The following is a 13,778-nucleotide window of genomic DNA, read 5'->3' on the forward strand; positions in this document are numbered from 1 at the left end:
ACATTACACACACAAAATAACTGCACTCTACACAAATTGCACACTACACAGTCACCACACACTAAACAAACACAATCACCGTACACTACACAAACACAAAACAATGACCTCCCACAACACAAACAAGCCTTCATACCCTCCTCCAAAAGTTACACAGTGCAGTTGCTGGAGTGCTGAACCTGGAGTGCAAACAACAGGACAGTGAAGCATTACAATGTTTTTGAAAGTAACTTTAGAGTAAAAATATCCTGTAGTGTTCCTTTAAAGAACAATTAGCAGTTATGTGCCTATATTATGCTAATGTTTGGCTATAACTGTTTTCTTGTTTTCATTGGGCTAAAGAATGTGCACAAATAATACACACAAATGCTATTATTTGTGCGCAGACTTTATTTCAGCAGTATGCGCAAACTATTTTAGATAACTGAGAAACACTAAAACATCTTTTCTATTAAAAAAATATAAAAGCACGTGAATACTAGGCGAAAAACAAACGTTATAGCGGTTCAAAGCTGAAATGACGGGTCCCTCCAGCCCAGCTGGTGGTAGCAGTAAGCTAAGTCTGGAAAAGTGGATGTTAATCGTAAACCGACTCTGTGTTAATGCTATCACAATGTAAACGGGGGAACTTGAGCTAACTCAGCCACCATGGCTAATTCAGCACTTCATTAGAGAGGAGTTATTAGACATCCACTGGCTTTTATGAGAAATAAGGAAAGATGAAATGGACATAACGCGCACACGACCGTCACTCTTCAGTGATATCGGTAAGACAGAGAGATACAAGCGAAACTGGAGCCTGGCAATAGCCTCTCCTAAAACAAATTTAGTTATTTTCGGTATCTTGCACTTTAGATCAATGTTGGCTCGTCATGTCTTGTCTGAATTTATCCAAAGAGTCTCTATAATCGCTGTGGAAATGTGTTGTAGAGTCGTGACTCTGTGTTATTACTGTGTTATCATAGTGATGCTAATGCTAAATATTAGCCGTCTCCCTAGCAACAGAACGAAAGCCCGAAGCGCCTATTTAGCTAAGCCATGTTAGACTACTGTGTTTATATTGTAATTTGATAATATTTGTCATTATTATGCATCAAATCTAGCAACTATTACTATTTTAATGACTTCAATAACATGTCTTATTCATTTTTAAAGTCCCCCTCCGGTCATAGATTAAACCCATAAAAAAAACCCATATATCTATTTACACACAATCACAGGTTTACAGAGGGAAAATGATCTAATGCTTTAAAGGGGGCTTAGTTATAACTTTACACCACCTAAATTCAGTTTGTGCAGATCTATAAATATTCAATTTGTCCCCGCCTCTCTTTCCACTTTCCCTTCTGCAGCTTGAAACCCCCACACTGCATGTTGACAGAGTTGTTTAGTGAGTTTATGCTGTGTGAAACTGGCTGTCAGATATCACCTGATTGAGTCTGTCTGTATAACACTGTGGTACAAATGTTCAGCCGTGGTATTATTAAGTTACTTAGCCAAACGTCCAAGCCAGCATGCCTCAGTTGGTCTCATGTGGCTCTCACACAGGCTAGGTGGGTTCGAGTTAAGCATGGGCTTTGGGTGGGTTTGTACATGTGTTAAAATTAGGCAGTGTGTTATCTCTTTATATTTGAGGCCTACATGGGTTTTCTTTTAAATTAGTGAGTGTTTGTATGTGTTTTACATATACTGAAAACTGTGTAACCATAACTGACCATGGTTGCTATCCATAAGTAGAGCCAACATCCAGTCCATCATGTCAGATGCAACACATTTCTGGGAAATCTTTTCACACTCTGGACATGAATTTGCCACCACTGATGGTATCCATACATTTTCACAAATACAGCAGACTTCCCAGAGAAGTAGAGGCTGTTACTTCAGTAAAGCAGGGACTCATTTATACCATTTGATATAAAATGTACATCTGTGATTAAACTGAGTAAGTAGATGCATTCAGTAATTAGAAGGTGTGTCTGTTTCAGGTGTACAATATAAGACTTTTACCATCTACTTTTTGTTCTCCTCTGTGTAGCACATGGCCTGGGCTTTTGGACAGACCGTTCAGCGGTGCATGAAGCAGCAGCTCATGGGAGAGTAACACAGCTTCGGCAGCTGATTCAAAATGGAGCAATGGTCAACATAGTAGCTGTGGACTCCATAACCCCACTCCATGAGGCTTGTATTCAAGGCCAATCTCAGTGTGTAAAGCTGCTCCTGGAGGCCGGAGCGCATGTAAGATCTTCTTTTAATAATATATAAAAAAGTATAGTTGTACAGAATTCTACACATAAAGTTACTTTTCTGGAGGTTCACATTTATTTACTTGTAGTTGCCAACGAATATATATATATTAGAGCCACACAACCTCCATGTTAACGATGATGATGTACTCTTCTTGATAAACACCTTCTGTGACCCGCTGACCTTTTAACCCATGTCATCATATAACAGGTGGATGCCCGTAACATTGATGGCAGCACCCCACTCTGTGACGCTTGTGCAGCTGGTAGTTTGGAGTGTGTAAAGCTGCTGTTAGAGCATGGAGCTGTGGTAAACCCTCCTCTCTTCACTTTCTCTCCCCTTCATGAGGCCTGCATGGGGGGTAAGAGGACATTTCTTCAGTTTTGGAACTTCTCATTACTTGCAATCCTAATTTAACCCCTTACCCAGCTGACTGCTGCAAATTGTTGGAATATTTTGTATTACATTTATATAGAGCTAAGATAATAATAATTGTTTTTAGTGATTCTAAATGTAGTTGCAGTTAGGGTTGGGAAGTTTAACAGAAATAATGTATGCTGCGATATTTAAAAACATGAATGGTATCATAAAATGAGGGCCGTATTTCAAAATAGTGACGTATGCGGTGTGTTAAATTTCAGTTCTGTGATTAAGTACAAGGCCAAAGTGTTCATTAATGTGCATTTAAGAGAGCCACAGGGAGGGGGTGCTGTGGGAGCTCACTGATTGGTGATGTCACACTCTGAATACAAGTAGGGACAAAACACAAGCCTAGTGCCCATCGCAGTTGTGAGTTTAGCATAGAGTTTAAACTCTAAAATGACTCTTTACTCGACTTTATCATCATCTGCTCTGGTGTGCTAAACTACAAGTCTCTGTTAGCTGGCCAGCTATATTTTTTAACAGTGTAGAGCCTGTCTTATTTTACTTATCTTTTTAGTTTTCTGCTCCTCCAGCACCAGTCAGTTAAATTTGCTCTCTCCGAAATGTTTTTTGCATTGTCAACATGTGGAGATGTGCACTGTTGGACTGTTCTGAACTGAACTGCACAGCGCCAAAAACCCCTCTTTCAACCCACACTCACAGATATGAAGCTCACTCAGGCCAACAGGCCACGCCCCACACCCACCCCGTATTAATACTATATGCGGTGTTAATATTTTGAGCCATTATGATGGTATGAAAAATGTGGATACTGCCCGTCTTGTTCCAATATTTTCAAATGCATTTGTATCATATTGTATCTTGTCAGGTAATTCAGAGTGTGTGCAGCTCATGATCTCTGAGGGGGCTTTAATGGAAGCCCATGACTGTCATTTTGGGACTCCCCTTCACGTGGCTTGTGCCAGGCAGCACCTAGACTGTGTAAAAGTTCTCCTAAATGCAGGTGGGTGTTTAACTAAAAGCATTCTTTTATTCTGTTATATGTTTGCCTAATGATTGTATTGAACACAACCAAAGAGCTGGAAATCTTACAGTAAACACTGATAATTTCTAAGAAATTATCAGTGATTTGCAGAATGTGGTTAAGATTTGTATATTTATTGTAAAAGATTGGCAAAGTTAAATAGACTCGTGATTCTTTTGTAGTATCTAGATTAGGGATCCTAGCATCTTATATGCTGAGGTTTAGGGTTCAGATCCCCATCTGGGTTGCTAATATTTGGGCTATCTTGACCAGAATTTACATATTGAGTATCGAGAAGCATTGTTTCCCCTCATTTATTTCAGTAAGTGCTTTTTGTCCAAGGTGCAAATGTAAATGCCGCAAAGCTTCATGAGACAGCCCTCCACCATGCTGCTAAAGCAAACAATCTGAGGATGATTGAGCTGTTGGTTGAGTTTGGAGGTAACGTGTATGCCAAAGACAACCTTGGCAAAAAGCCCATCCAATACGCCCAAGCTGGGTCACCAGCAAAGCTTGGCATCGAGTTCTACGAAAGTAAGTTTCATTATTTTATGATTACCAGCAACTTGTAGCGACAGCATTTCTGAGTTGATTAAATTAGACAAAATTTAGTGTATCTTTTTCTTTGTCTACAGTGGAACCCCTAAGTCTTCAGCACTTAAGCAGGATTTCACTCAGGAAAGCACTGGGGAAGAGAGCTCTAGAGGTGCTACCTCAGCTGGGTTTGCCCAACCGCATGATCTGCTACCTCACATACAGGCCTACAATCTACTGAGCAGCCCACATCATGAGCTTGGACAGTGTGAAATTCAGGCTGAATGTGCTGGGAAAATAAGGCAAACTACATACATTTTTAGTCTAGAAAACTGTAAAGCAGCATTTAGTTATTTTGTGAAGTCATCACATTATGAAACATAATTAAACTATACTGACACCTTGTGGCCAATATGGCCACTTTCCTGTTGGAGACCCATTCTATGGAACATAAACGGATTCATTCATGGACTACAAAGTGATTTAATCCTTCATTTAAGTTGCACTTTATAGAAAAAAAATGGGGATAATCAATTTCAACATTATTATATCCTACTGTTGATGATAAAATTCAACAGATGTGACATGACTGAGGCTACCATTAAACAGCAAGCCTGGCAACTGATTACAGTCAAAGTTTAAAAGACGAAAGAGTTGGTATAGTCTTACACCAGATTTATTTGAGAACATTTTAACAGTATTATATCTGTTGGCATTATTTTGTGTTGTGTGACAGTTTTTACATTTATTTTTTAATTTGTACAGCAAAAATCAAGCATCTGATAACCCTGACATACGCTGCTTTCAGACATGGTTTATGTCTAAGCTCCTTAGTGGATGGAATTACACCTGGTTCTGCTAAAACTGTTCCTTACAGCTTGTTTGACCAAACCCTGCAAAATACTAAAATCAAATGACAGTATATAGTTAAGTAATTCACAGTTGGCCCGGAAACATTGTATATATCATCATCATCTTCTTCTTTGCTGCTTAATCCATTTCAGGGTCGCGGTGAAGTTGTATATATGTATGTGTTAATAAATGTGTCTATAGTTTATAATATTTGAATTCAGAATTCACATATTGTAAATGTAAACTGTATGTTTAAATTCTAGATTTACCTATACATGTTAAATGTATATTCTTTGTTCACAAAGTGAAAAGTGTATAATTTATTAAATTGTATTCTGCTTTCTTTGGAAAGTTTTATAATGTGTTGAAATCATGAGTTTTAGAATGATCTATTTCTTAGACTTTACATGGTAGTCCATCAGGATTGGTATTTACTGCATTGTATGCACTTTCTAATTGTTTTCTGTCAGTGGTGCTGCAAAAACAATGTATATTTGAGTAAATGGGGGAAGTTAATTGTATTAAAGCAAGTGTTTAAGCACAGGTTTGGTGTCTGACTCAGCTCCTTGATGTATAATTAATACTCAGAATATTAACATTGCCTTTCTAGGGGGAGAGGAAGGATTTATTAGGATTTTATTGAACACAAATATTCAAGCCACTGAGTTGCTGCTGGGTATAAATTTGTCCAGTTATTTTCTGGTGGGTATATTCTCCAAATATTCTTTTCCACGTCATGTAATAGCTGTTATACTGTAACCTAGTTGCATGGATGTTTTAAAGATTCTATACCAAACCCACTTAGGGGACACTCAGGAGTTCATACTGGATTTTCAGTGTAAAGCTATAGGCAGGTTATGAATCTTGGTTCCTCACAAGGTTTCCTCCTCGTGTGCTGAGGGAGTTTCTCCTTGCCACTGTTGCATTTAATTTGCTCATAGGAGTCTTGGACCCGGATCTCTGTAAAGTTGCTTTTTTAACAACATTCTGTTTCTATTGTGAAAAGCACTATATAAATAAAATTTGCTTGTTTATAGGGAACAAATATTTAAAATCATTTTTAATTTCATAAAGAATATCTGTATTTTTGTGACAAAAGTGATTGGTGTTTTTATCCAAATGATATTTATCTATTGATATTTGTTAATATTATATATTTTATATTATTTGTGTCGTTATCATGACTTAAATGGCTGTAATTGTTTTAAATTGGCTGAAATGGAGAACTAGGTACTAGCATATTTTAGCTAAGTTTTGCTCCATGGAATATCCCTGGAAAATTAGGTTAAGGCCCTGAGTGCAGCTTTCCACAAAACTCCGCACTGTAGGTGGCAGCAATTCGACACACCACCTTAAAACCCCGAAAAAGAAGCAGAAAGCTGCTGAATTATCTAATATAGGAAGCACCGCAGCCTATACAGTGGCGACTGGTGGAGAAACCCGAGGAGAGAGTTTCTTACTAAAATATAGCACTACATTCGGTCGTTTGTTATTGCGCCGCAGATAAAGCCATAAAGTGCTGTTAATTAGCGCAAAATGGATCTTTACACAAACAGCGACTAGACGAAGTAGCATTGCCTGCTTGAGTAGCTAAACAGTGCAGCCGGGAGTTGGACAGGAATATACAGTGAAAGTGAGTAACGTTCTTTTTTTTTTCTTCTTACAACATTAATTAGGAATTTCACAATATTGCGTTAATACTGTTACTACTGTCAAGAAACCATAAAACGCTTTCTATTGTGGTTTCTGCGTATTTGAGAGGAAATTTGTGCTTATGAGGCAGAAATCGGCTTCTATTTTTCAGTTCCACCTTAAATAACGTTAACTTGGAGCAGTTACAATGCTGCTCTATTAACTAAAACTGCTTCAACGTTTAAGGTGGACCGTAAACATCGAATAAGAAAGCAGTTTTTAGGCTCATATCGCACTTTAAAAAAAATGTTTTTAAAATTATTATAATTATTTCAGTGTCTCAAATCACCCCTCGCTTACTACAGAGCGTTAATTATATAGGGAACGAAGAAACGACTTCTAGTGCACTTCATCTCTGCGGAGGACATATTGGGACGAAGCCCTTCACCCAGCTAGTGAACCAGCTAGCTATGTAATAAACATTTAATATAAGAGCTTGTTATTTTAGTTATTTGCCCATTGCTCCAAACGGTACTTGTGATTGTTTATTTACCAAATATGGTTTGTTTTGGAGAACATTTCAGCAAGATATATTTATTTCAGGACACTAGCTAATGCTAGGAAAGTTAACTAAACCTAGGTTAGATTTATATCTTGCAGTTGGTAAATTTGGATATTTATTGACTTCATGTGTTAATAAATATTTAACCCAAAGCCTCTAAGTGCACTATTTGAACAAATGGATAACTATATTTATAGAAAAACACACTCAGACTCATTTGAGGGTCTTTTTATGTTAAAGAAGCAATTTTCTACATTCTACATATTTCTCCAGAGATATTATCACATATAATGTTTGGGTGGGTTTAGGTACCACCACTCTAATATACTTAAAAATGTCATTACAATTTTGTAACTTCTCTTTGTTTATTAGAGGTAAATAGGCTGTTCTTTGTTCTGTTCTGAGTGATAGAAGTCTTTTGTGCCTCCAAAAATTAGCCCAAGACTTAAAGAACACTGCTTATTACATCAATCTAAACTGAAAAAGTTAAGCTGCTGGCAAATGGGATGATAATAATAATGATATAATTTATTTATATAGTACTTTTTGTATATGTACCAGCACAAAGTGCTTTAGATAAAATTTAAACCTAAATGGTAAAATTTAACCCAGAGCTCAAGATGTAGATAAGTAATATAGGCCAAAATTCACTAAAAAAAAATAACAATATTAGCCTATTTAAAGATTTCTATAGAGATGCCTTTGTAAATTATTTTGTACAAATTCTTTACTGAGCTTGACTGTTTTATAAGAAGAGGACACAGTTTGGAAGCACAATAACAGAAAGAGGCTTCTTAATGTTTGTTGAATCTGACAGAGAATAGCAGATAATTACTTTAGTTTCCAAAAAAAAAGCTATTCTGAACACACCTCTTCTGCAACTTAGTTTCTGTAAAATAGTTGCATGGATTGTGCAAAGAGTAATATATTTTATATGTATTTAAATTTTTTAATTTCCTTAGGAAAAATCCAGTTTTCAGTTACATGGGACATTTAATGCTCTGCTTACGTTGCCACAAAATCAAAATATAGACCTTTTTTTTTTTTTTGCTGTGAACAAGGGTTGTGTAGTATTGACTGTTACAGTTGTGTACAATCTCTTAGTTGTTTCAGTAACTCTCTTAAACTCATTTAAAAGTCAAGGGGCCAAGGGGGTTAGTTTGTTTTCCAATAGTCATTAAAATTATAACCAAGAGTCGCCATGAACCCAGGGCTGGGTGCGTTTTGTCTTGGCTGGATTCGTGGCTGAATCTCACTCATCGTCTTAACCAGTTTAATGTGAAAGTGAAAGTGGATACTGTAATCTTAGTTTATGATTCAGTGGTTTAATCTGGACTTTCAGTTTCATATAGACTCACATTTCTGTATCATTTTTCCTGGTTGTTTAAGGCCAGACAAAAAATAGGTTATGTATAAAACAGTTGGCATTTGACATGACTCCTAAACCAGGTTCATATTTGACAAAAACTCCAATTATTATGCTTTGTACATTCATTGAAAGTCCTTATTTGGAGATGAATTGTATATTAATACTATGTAGATTAATCTATGTAGATTAATACTGCATGGCTTCTACTATCAATAAATCACATTTATTTTAAACACTGAACATATTATATAAGAACTCTCTGTGTGTATATGGTGGGTTTTTCTTTTTCTTGTTGTTGTTGTTTGTTGTATTATTGTTGGCAAATCCTCTGTCTAAGTTTTGGAACAACATGCTTATTACTTCATTGGTGCTAAGAAGACTGGCTACTCGGCTGGTAGATTTTTGTACTGAATGATTGGTGTTAGAGTTTGTTGTGTTAGAATAATTAGTTTTGTAACGTTTAAGTGTTGGCATCAGCCAATAACAGAAGTAGGCCATTTAAATTCTGCAGGGAGGTAACCCCAGTCTTTCTGCTTCACATCATCTTTTTTACAGTGGTGTAGCCTGAGAGGATCTTTGACATTTGGGGTAGCATTCCAGAAATAGATTAATGAGATGGATCATTCTAGGCCAGCCTTGCAGTTTAGGTTGCAGACACTGCAGACGCAGGCCCAGAGAAAAGACTCCAGAGAATCTAATAGGAATAGTAACCATTGTGTGTGCTTTATTGTAATGATTATAAGTCCTCTGTTGGTGAAGATATTCCTTTCAGTTTCATTGAAACTAAAGCTAGCCAAATGTTCTTCCTCTCTCACACATTTATTCTCTCACCAGGTCACCCAGCAGCAACAGGATGACAGAGTATAAACTGGTGGTGGTGGGAGCAGGAGGTGTCGGAAAAAGTGCGCTGACTATCCAGCTCATTCAAAATCACTTTGTGGACGAATATGACCCTACCATAGAGGTACTAGAAATTAAGTAATGTTAAAGTAAAGCAAGGCTGCCAAACCCTGCTCCTAGAGAGTCCACGCTAAAGCAGAATACTTTTACACCACACTTTTTGTGTATGACCCATTGTGATTTCAGTAGCCCAAACCTAACCACATCTTAACTACACCTACAGACGTGTTGAGCATTAATCAGATTTGATTTTCTGTGCAACTCTATACTGGCCACGCCAAGACCTTCCAATGCTTAGACAAGCCCATGCTTCATTAAACTGAGTTTTTTGAAGGCTACTGTTATGAGCTTAATGCAGTCTAATGTTTAGCCAGTCGTCCCTGTAGTTGTATATAAACAAGTTATATGGTGTACATATTTATAAACAAGTTCAATACCCAAGTTCAGAACAAAAGGCCTCTCTAGTTGCAGAGTGTGTGCTTGGAGAAAGCTGTGATTTTAGGCCTTATCTAAGACTACATCAGGCATTATTACCTAATTCCTTATGTTTGTCTAGGACTCCTACAGGAAGCAGGTGGTGATCGATGGGGAGACGTGTCTGCTGGACATCCTGGACACAGCAGGACAGGAGGAGTACAGTGCTATGAGGGACCAGTACATGAGAACCGGCGAGGGATTCCTCTGTGTGTTTGCCATCAACAACACAAAGTCTTTCGCTGATGTACATTTGTACCGGTAGGCAAGATTAATGTGATTTGATATGAGATATTTCTAGTTGATCACATTGCAGCTAGGAGCAGCTAGTAGGAGGGCGTGTAAACACTGAGATTATGACAGATTGAGATCGTTAGGTTTAGTGATGTGCTGATTGATTGTGATATCACTATAACAATAAATAGACTCAGTAAACTGGACGATGATTAATTTAATGTTTAGGTGCGTCAAAACACTTCCAGCTTACCAAACCGCAGAATAACAGTCTATTATGTCTGTTGGGTATCTGTCTTAGTATCTTAGTGTAATAGCTTTTTTATATTGTCCACCCCACTCATATAAATACATACAAAATTCTGACTTTTTTTTTTTCATTCATTCATTATCTGTAACCCTTATCCAGTTCAGGGTGGCGGTGGGTCCAGAGCCTACCTGGAATCACTGGGCGCAAGGCGGGAATACACCCTGGAGGGGGCGCCAGTCCTTCACAGGGCAACACAGACACACACACACATTCACTTACACCTATGGACACTTTTGAGTCGCCAATCCACCTACCAACGTGTGTTTTTGGACTGTGGGAGGAAACCGGAGCACCCGGAGGAAACCCACACAGACACAGGGAGAACACACCACACTCCTCACAGACAGTCACCCGGAGTGGGACTCGAACCCACAACCTCCAGGCCCCTGGAGCTGTGTGACTGCGACTCTACCTGCTGCGCCACCATGCCGCCCACTTATTTATTTTTAAATTTATTTATTTATAATAAATAGAAATTATTCCAATGTTTTACATGTTTTTAATACCAGTCAACTCACTGGAGCGAAACTGATACTTCTAAAGAAAAATTTCATGGAGTTACTAAACCTGCCGATAGTGGATTCACTTTGTATATTTAGAAAACCCCAGAATAAACACTCAACTCACTCTCTCACCTCACGCTTCCATCTACCCCTACATCAAATGCAATGCCACCTGTTTCAGTAACAGTTTTTTCCACAATCAGGTTGTTGAACAGCTGGCACGGTCATGCACCAACAGTGCACTTCTTTTTTTGAGTAATGATACTATCATGAGTGATGTGACTGTCTACTTGCATCTGTTTACTGTGTGTGGGTTGATGCAAGAGAGATGCAGGTTTATACACACACATGGCAATAAACGTCACATTAGTATACAACTTATTCTTTATTATGTATTTTTCTAGGGAGCAGATCAAGCGAGTGAAGGACTCTGATGATGTGCCCATGGTATTGGTGGGAAACAAATGTGATTTGGCCAGAACTGTCGACACCAAGCAGGCTCAGGAACTGGCCAGGAGCTATGGCATTGAATTTGTAGAAACCTCAGCTAAGACCAGACAGGTGGGCAAAGAAACATGCCAGTTTGGGTGCTATTTCCACTTTTTAAAATCCAATATGGATGTGAGTTCTACATGAGAATAAGGCTATATTTAACCCAGATCTCACCTGTAAGTCTCTCTTTCCTTTTTCCACACAGGGAGTGGAGGACGCCTTTTACACCCTTGTCCGGGAGATCCGTCATTACCGCATGAAAAAGCTCAACAGCAGGGAGGACAGGAAACAGGGCTGCCTCGGAGTCTCCTGCGAGGTCATGTGATCAGGACGTGCTCCTGATCAGCCCTCCAGAGTTCCCACAGAGGCTCTTTGGCCAGCAGCTGAATGTTTAAAGACCGCTTGTGACTGAACAGGTCATGAGAATGGTTACAATCATGCTGCAGCTTTCAATCATAACCTGAAATTGGCCTTGGTAGTGGATTTTCTGCGGTGTGGCCCCCTGCTGGCTAAAAGGGATAAATGCGAACCTGGTCTACTCACTGTTTGGACTGCATCGGGGTGCTGTGATTGGGAAAAGTGGGACCATTTTAAAAGGACATTGGCCCCACTGATCATTTTCACAGTTGTGCATTTATCTCATTAGTCATTAAGTGCTGGGATAAAACATCGTCACTCGTTATTGAAAATTTGATTGGACTTGATCTTAAACTAGAGGTTCAGTACTCAGGAATACTGTGAAGGCATAAGTGCCTCTAATATGTCTGTGTTTTTAAGTTTGTAGACCCGTTTAACATCAAATCTTTACTCTTGCATTGTTTTGCCAATTTTTAGACTAAAGTATGATTCAGGTTTGTTCACGTGTCTGTGGTGTTGATGCATGAAGGGAACTTGAGGCAAAAACATCTTTTTTTGTTCTTTAACCAATGCCTCCTCACTGGCCCCCGTCGTCAAACAAATCATTAACCCCATAGATTTTGGAAATGACCAAGAATCAGACTTGACTCTGAGCTCAGACATTTTAATTTTTTTTATTGGACTTGTGTGCCTTATTATTTCAAATGGAAATGGAAAAGGAATCATGTGGTGTGCCAATGGCCTCACATAGAGGACCTATGTATCAGATTTGTGTGCCTTTTCTCATCTTAACACATTTTTCTTGCTACATGACATCTGTTATGTTGCCAGTTAAATTATGGTCTGGGGATGCTGGATTTGGCAATGTTCAGGAAGTTGAGGACTTGTTGGGATATAGCCGTCTGCCCTCTGTGTCAAGGCTTCCCTGGAAGGGTATTCTGCACTGTGTGTGATTTATGTATGTGCTAAAATCAGCCCAAAGGTGTGCACTGCCTTTTAGAAGGGTTCCCCAAGACATTGCCAGGGTTTTATTTTTAATTTCTATTATTTTCATCAGCATTTTTGAACAGTGCCTGATTTCAAAAGTTATGGTCAGTTGTGGTTGTATTAATGAATTGAGTTTACAAGGCCATCACACCCCATTTATCTGGTTGTAATATGATTGTTTTCTTCCCCAGTAGTTTAACTGTAAGTGTTTGTTCAGTAGGCTACATGACGTCCATGTAAACCTTTCAAAATAACTGACATAAAACTGCGTAAATATTTACAGAGGCTTATTTCGATCAGTGGTGTGGTTAGTTTTTCTAGGTTTGTCTGTTTTTGTGAAGGGTTTATGTAGGCATCATACAGCCTTATGAACAAATATCCATGATTAAAAAATATATTAAAAATATTTGGTGAATTCCCAAATTCCTCTCGCTCCCCTCACAGTGTGTGTGTGTGTATTTTTGTTTTTTTTAATATATATATAATGTCATGATAGCTTTAAGGGACTCACCTCTCATCAACCAATGAGTTCTGAAATGAAACAGAATCATGATCATTTTAGTTGCCATTTTTAACATTTAACAGACATTTTGAGTTACAAAATGCAGATTTCCCTTACTAGTAAATTAACTGTAAACAACCACGTGTGTTATGTGTTTTTGTTTTGCTTTGTTTTACAGTCTTTCCTTCTCAATTCTATAAAATGAACAACTCATCTTTAAAGGAGCTTTGATTGGAATTTGGATGGAAACGTAAGGATGGTCTGATTACGCATGTGTCCTTGTCCTTGCACATGTGTGTGTGTGTTCTTCCCAGAGCCATTCTTATGTAATGCCAATCGCCTTTCTCCATCTCAGTTAAACCCAGTGCTGTATTCACTCTTAAAATAGAGCTTGGAGCCCCCCTGCTCTCGTATCTAG

General features: G+C 38.3%; 2 protein-coding genes across 2 annotated transcripts; both read left to right on the forward strand.

Annotated features, from left to right (window-relative positions):
• The first annotated feature begins 566 nt into the window (after positions 1-566).
• On the forward strand, positions 567-5,570 carry asb13b (ankyrin repeat and SOCS box containing 13b). Its single transcript, XM_066644185.1, has 6 exons — positions 567-767; positions 2,036-2,235; positions 2,455-2,605; positions 3,497-3,631; positions 3,995-4,186; positions 4,288-5,570. Exons 1-6 carry the CDS (start codon positions 725-727, stop codon positions 4,425-4,427), a joined length of 861 nt encoding a protein of 286 aa, XP_066500282.1. The 5' UTR covers positions 567-724; the 3' UTR covers positions 4,428-5,570.
• An 845-nt stretch (positions 5,571-6,415) lies between these two features.
• Positions 6,416-13,470, forward strand: nras (NRAS proto-oncogene, GTPase). Its single transcript, XM_066643639.1, has 5 exons — positions 6,416-6,671; positions 9,436-9,565; positions 10,058-10,236; positions 11,427-11,583; positions 11,720-13,470. The coding sequence occupies exons 2-5, from the start codon at positions 9,455-9,457 to the stop codon at positions 11,837-11,839; spliced, it is 567 nt and encodes a 188-aa protein (XP_066499736.1). The 5' UTR covers positions 6,416-6,671; positions 9,436-9,454; the 3' UTR covers positions 11,840-13,470.
• Positions 13,471-13,778: the final 308 nt, after the last annotated feature.

This window comes from Hoplias malabaricus, chromosome 14, assembly GCF_029633855.1.
Source record: "Hoplias malabaricus isolate fHopMal1 chromosome 14, fHopMal1.hap1, whole genome shotgun sequence".
Taxonomy (NCBI): domain Eukaryota; kingdom Metazoa; phylum Chordata; class Actinopteri; order Characiformes; family Erythrinidae; genus Hoplias; species Hoplias malabaricus.

What these genes read in the sequence shown, in the direction of transcription:
- asb13b (XM_066644185.1), top strand. Translation starts at nt 725, where the DNA reads ATGGACATAACGCGCACACGACCGTCACTCTTCAGTGATATCG. An exon ending in TCCTGGAGGCCGGAGCGCAT is followed by an intron (nt 2,236 to 2,454) that starts GTAAGATCTTCT and finishes ATCATATAACAG; the next exon opens with GTGGATGCCCGTAACATTGA. An exon ending in TCATGAGGCCTGCATGGGGG is followed by an intron (nt 2,606 to 3,496) that starts GTAAGAGGACAT and finishes GTATCTTGTCAG; the next exon opens with GTAATTCAGAGTGTGTGCAG.
- nras (XM_066643639.1), top strand. Translation starts at nt 9,455, where the DNA reads ATGACAGAGTATAAACTGGTGGTGGTGGGAGCAGGAGGTGTCGGAAAA. An exon ending in AATATGACCCTACCATAGAG is followed by an intron (nt 9,566 to 10,057) that starts GTACTAGAAATT and finishes ATGTTTGTCTAG; the next exon opens with GACTCCTACAGGAAGCAGGT. An exon ending in CCTCAGCTAAGACCAGACAG is followed by an intron (nt 11,584 to 11,719) that starts GTGGGCAAAGAA and finishes TTTTCCACACAG; the next exon opens with GGAGTGGAGGACGCCTTTTA.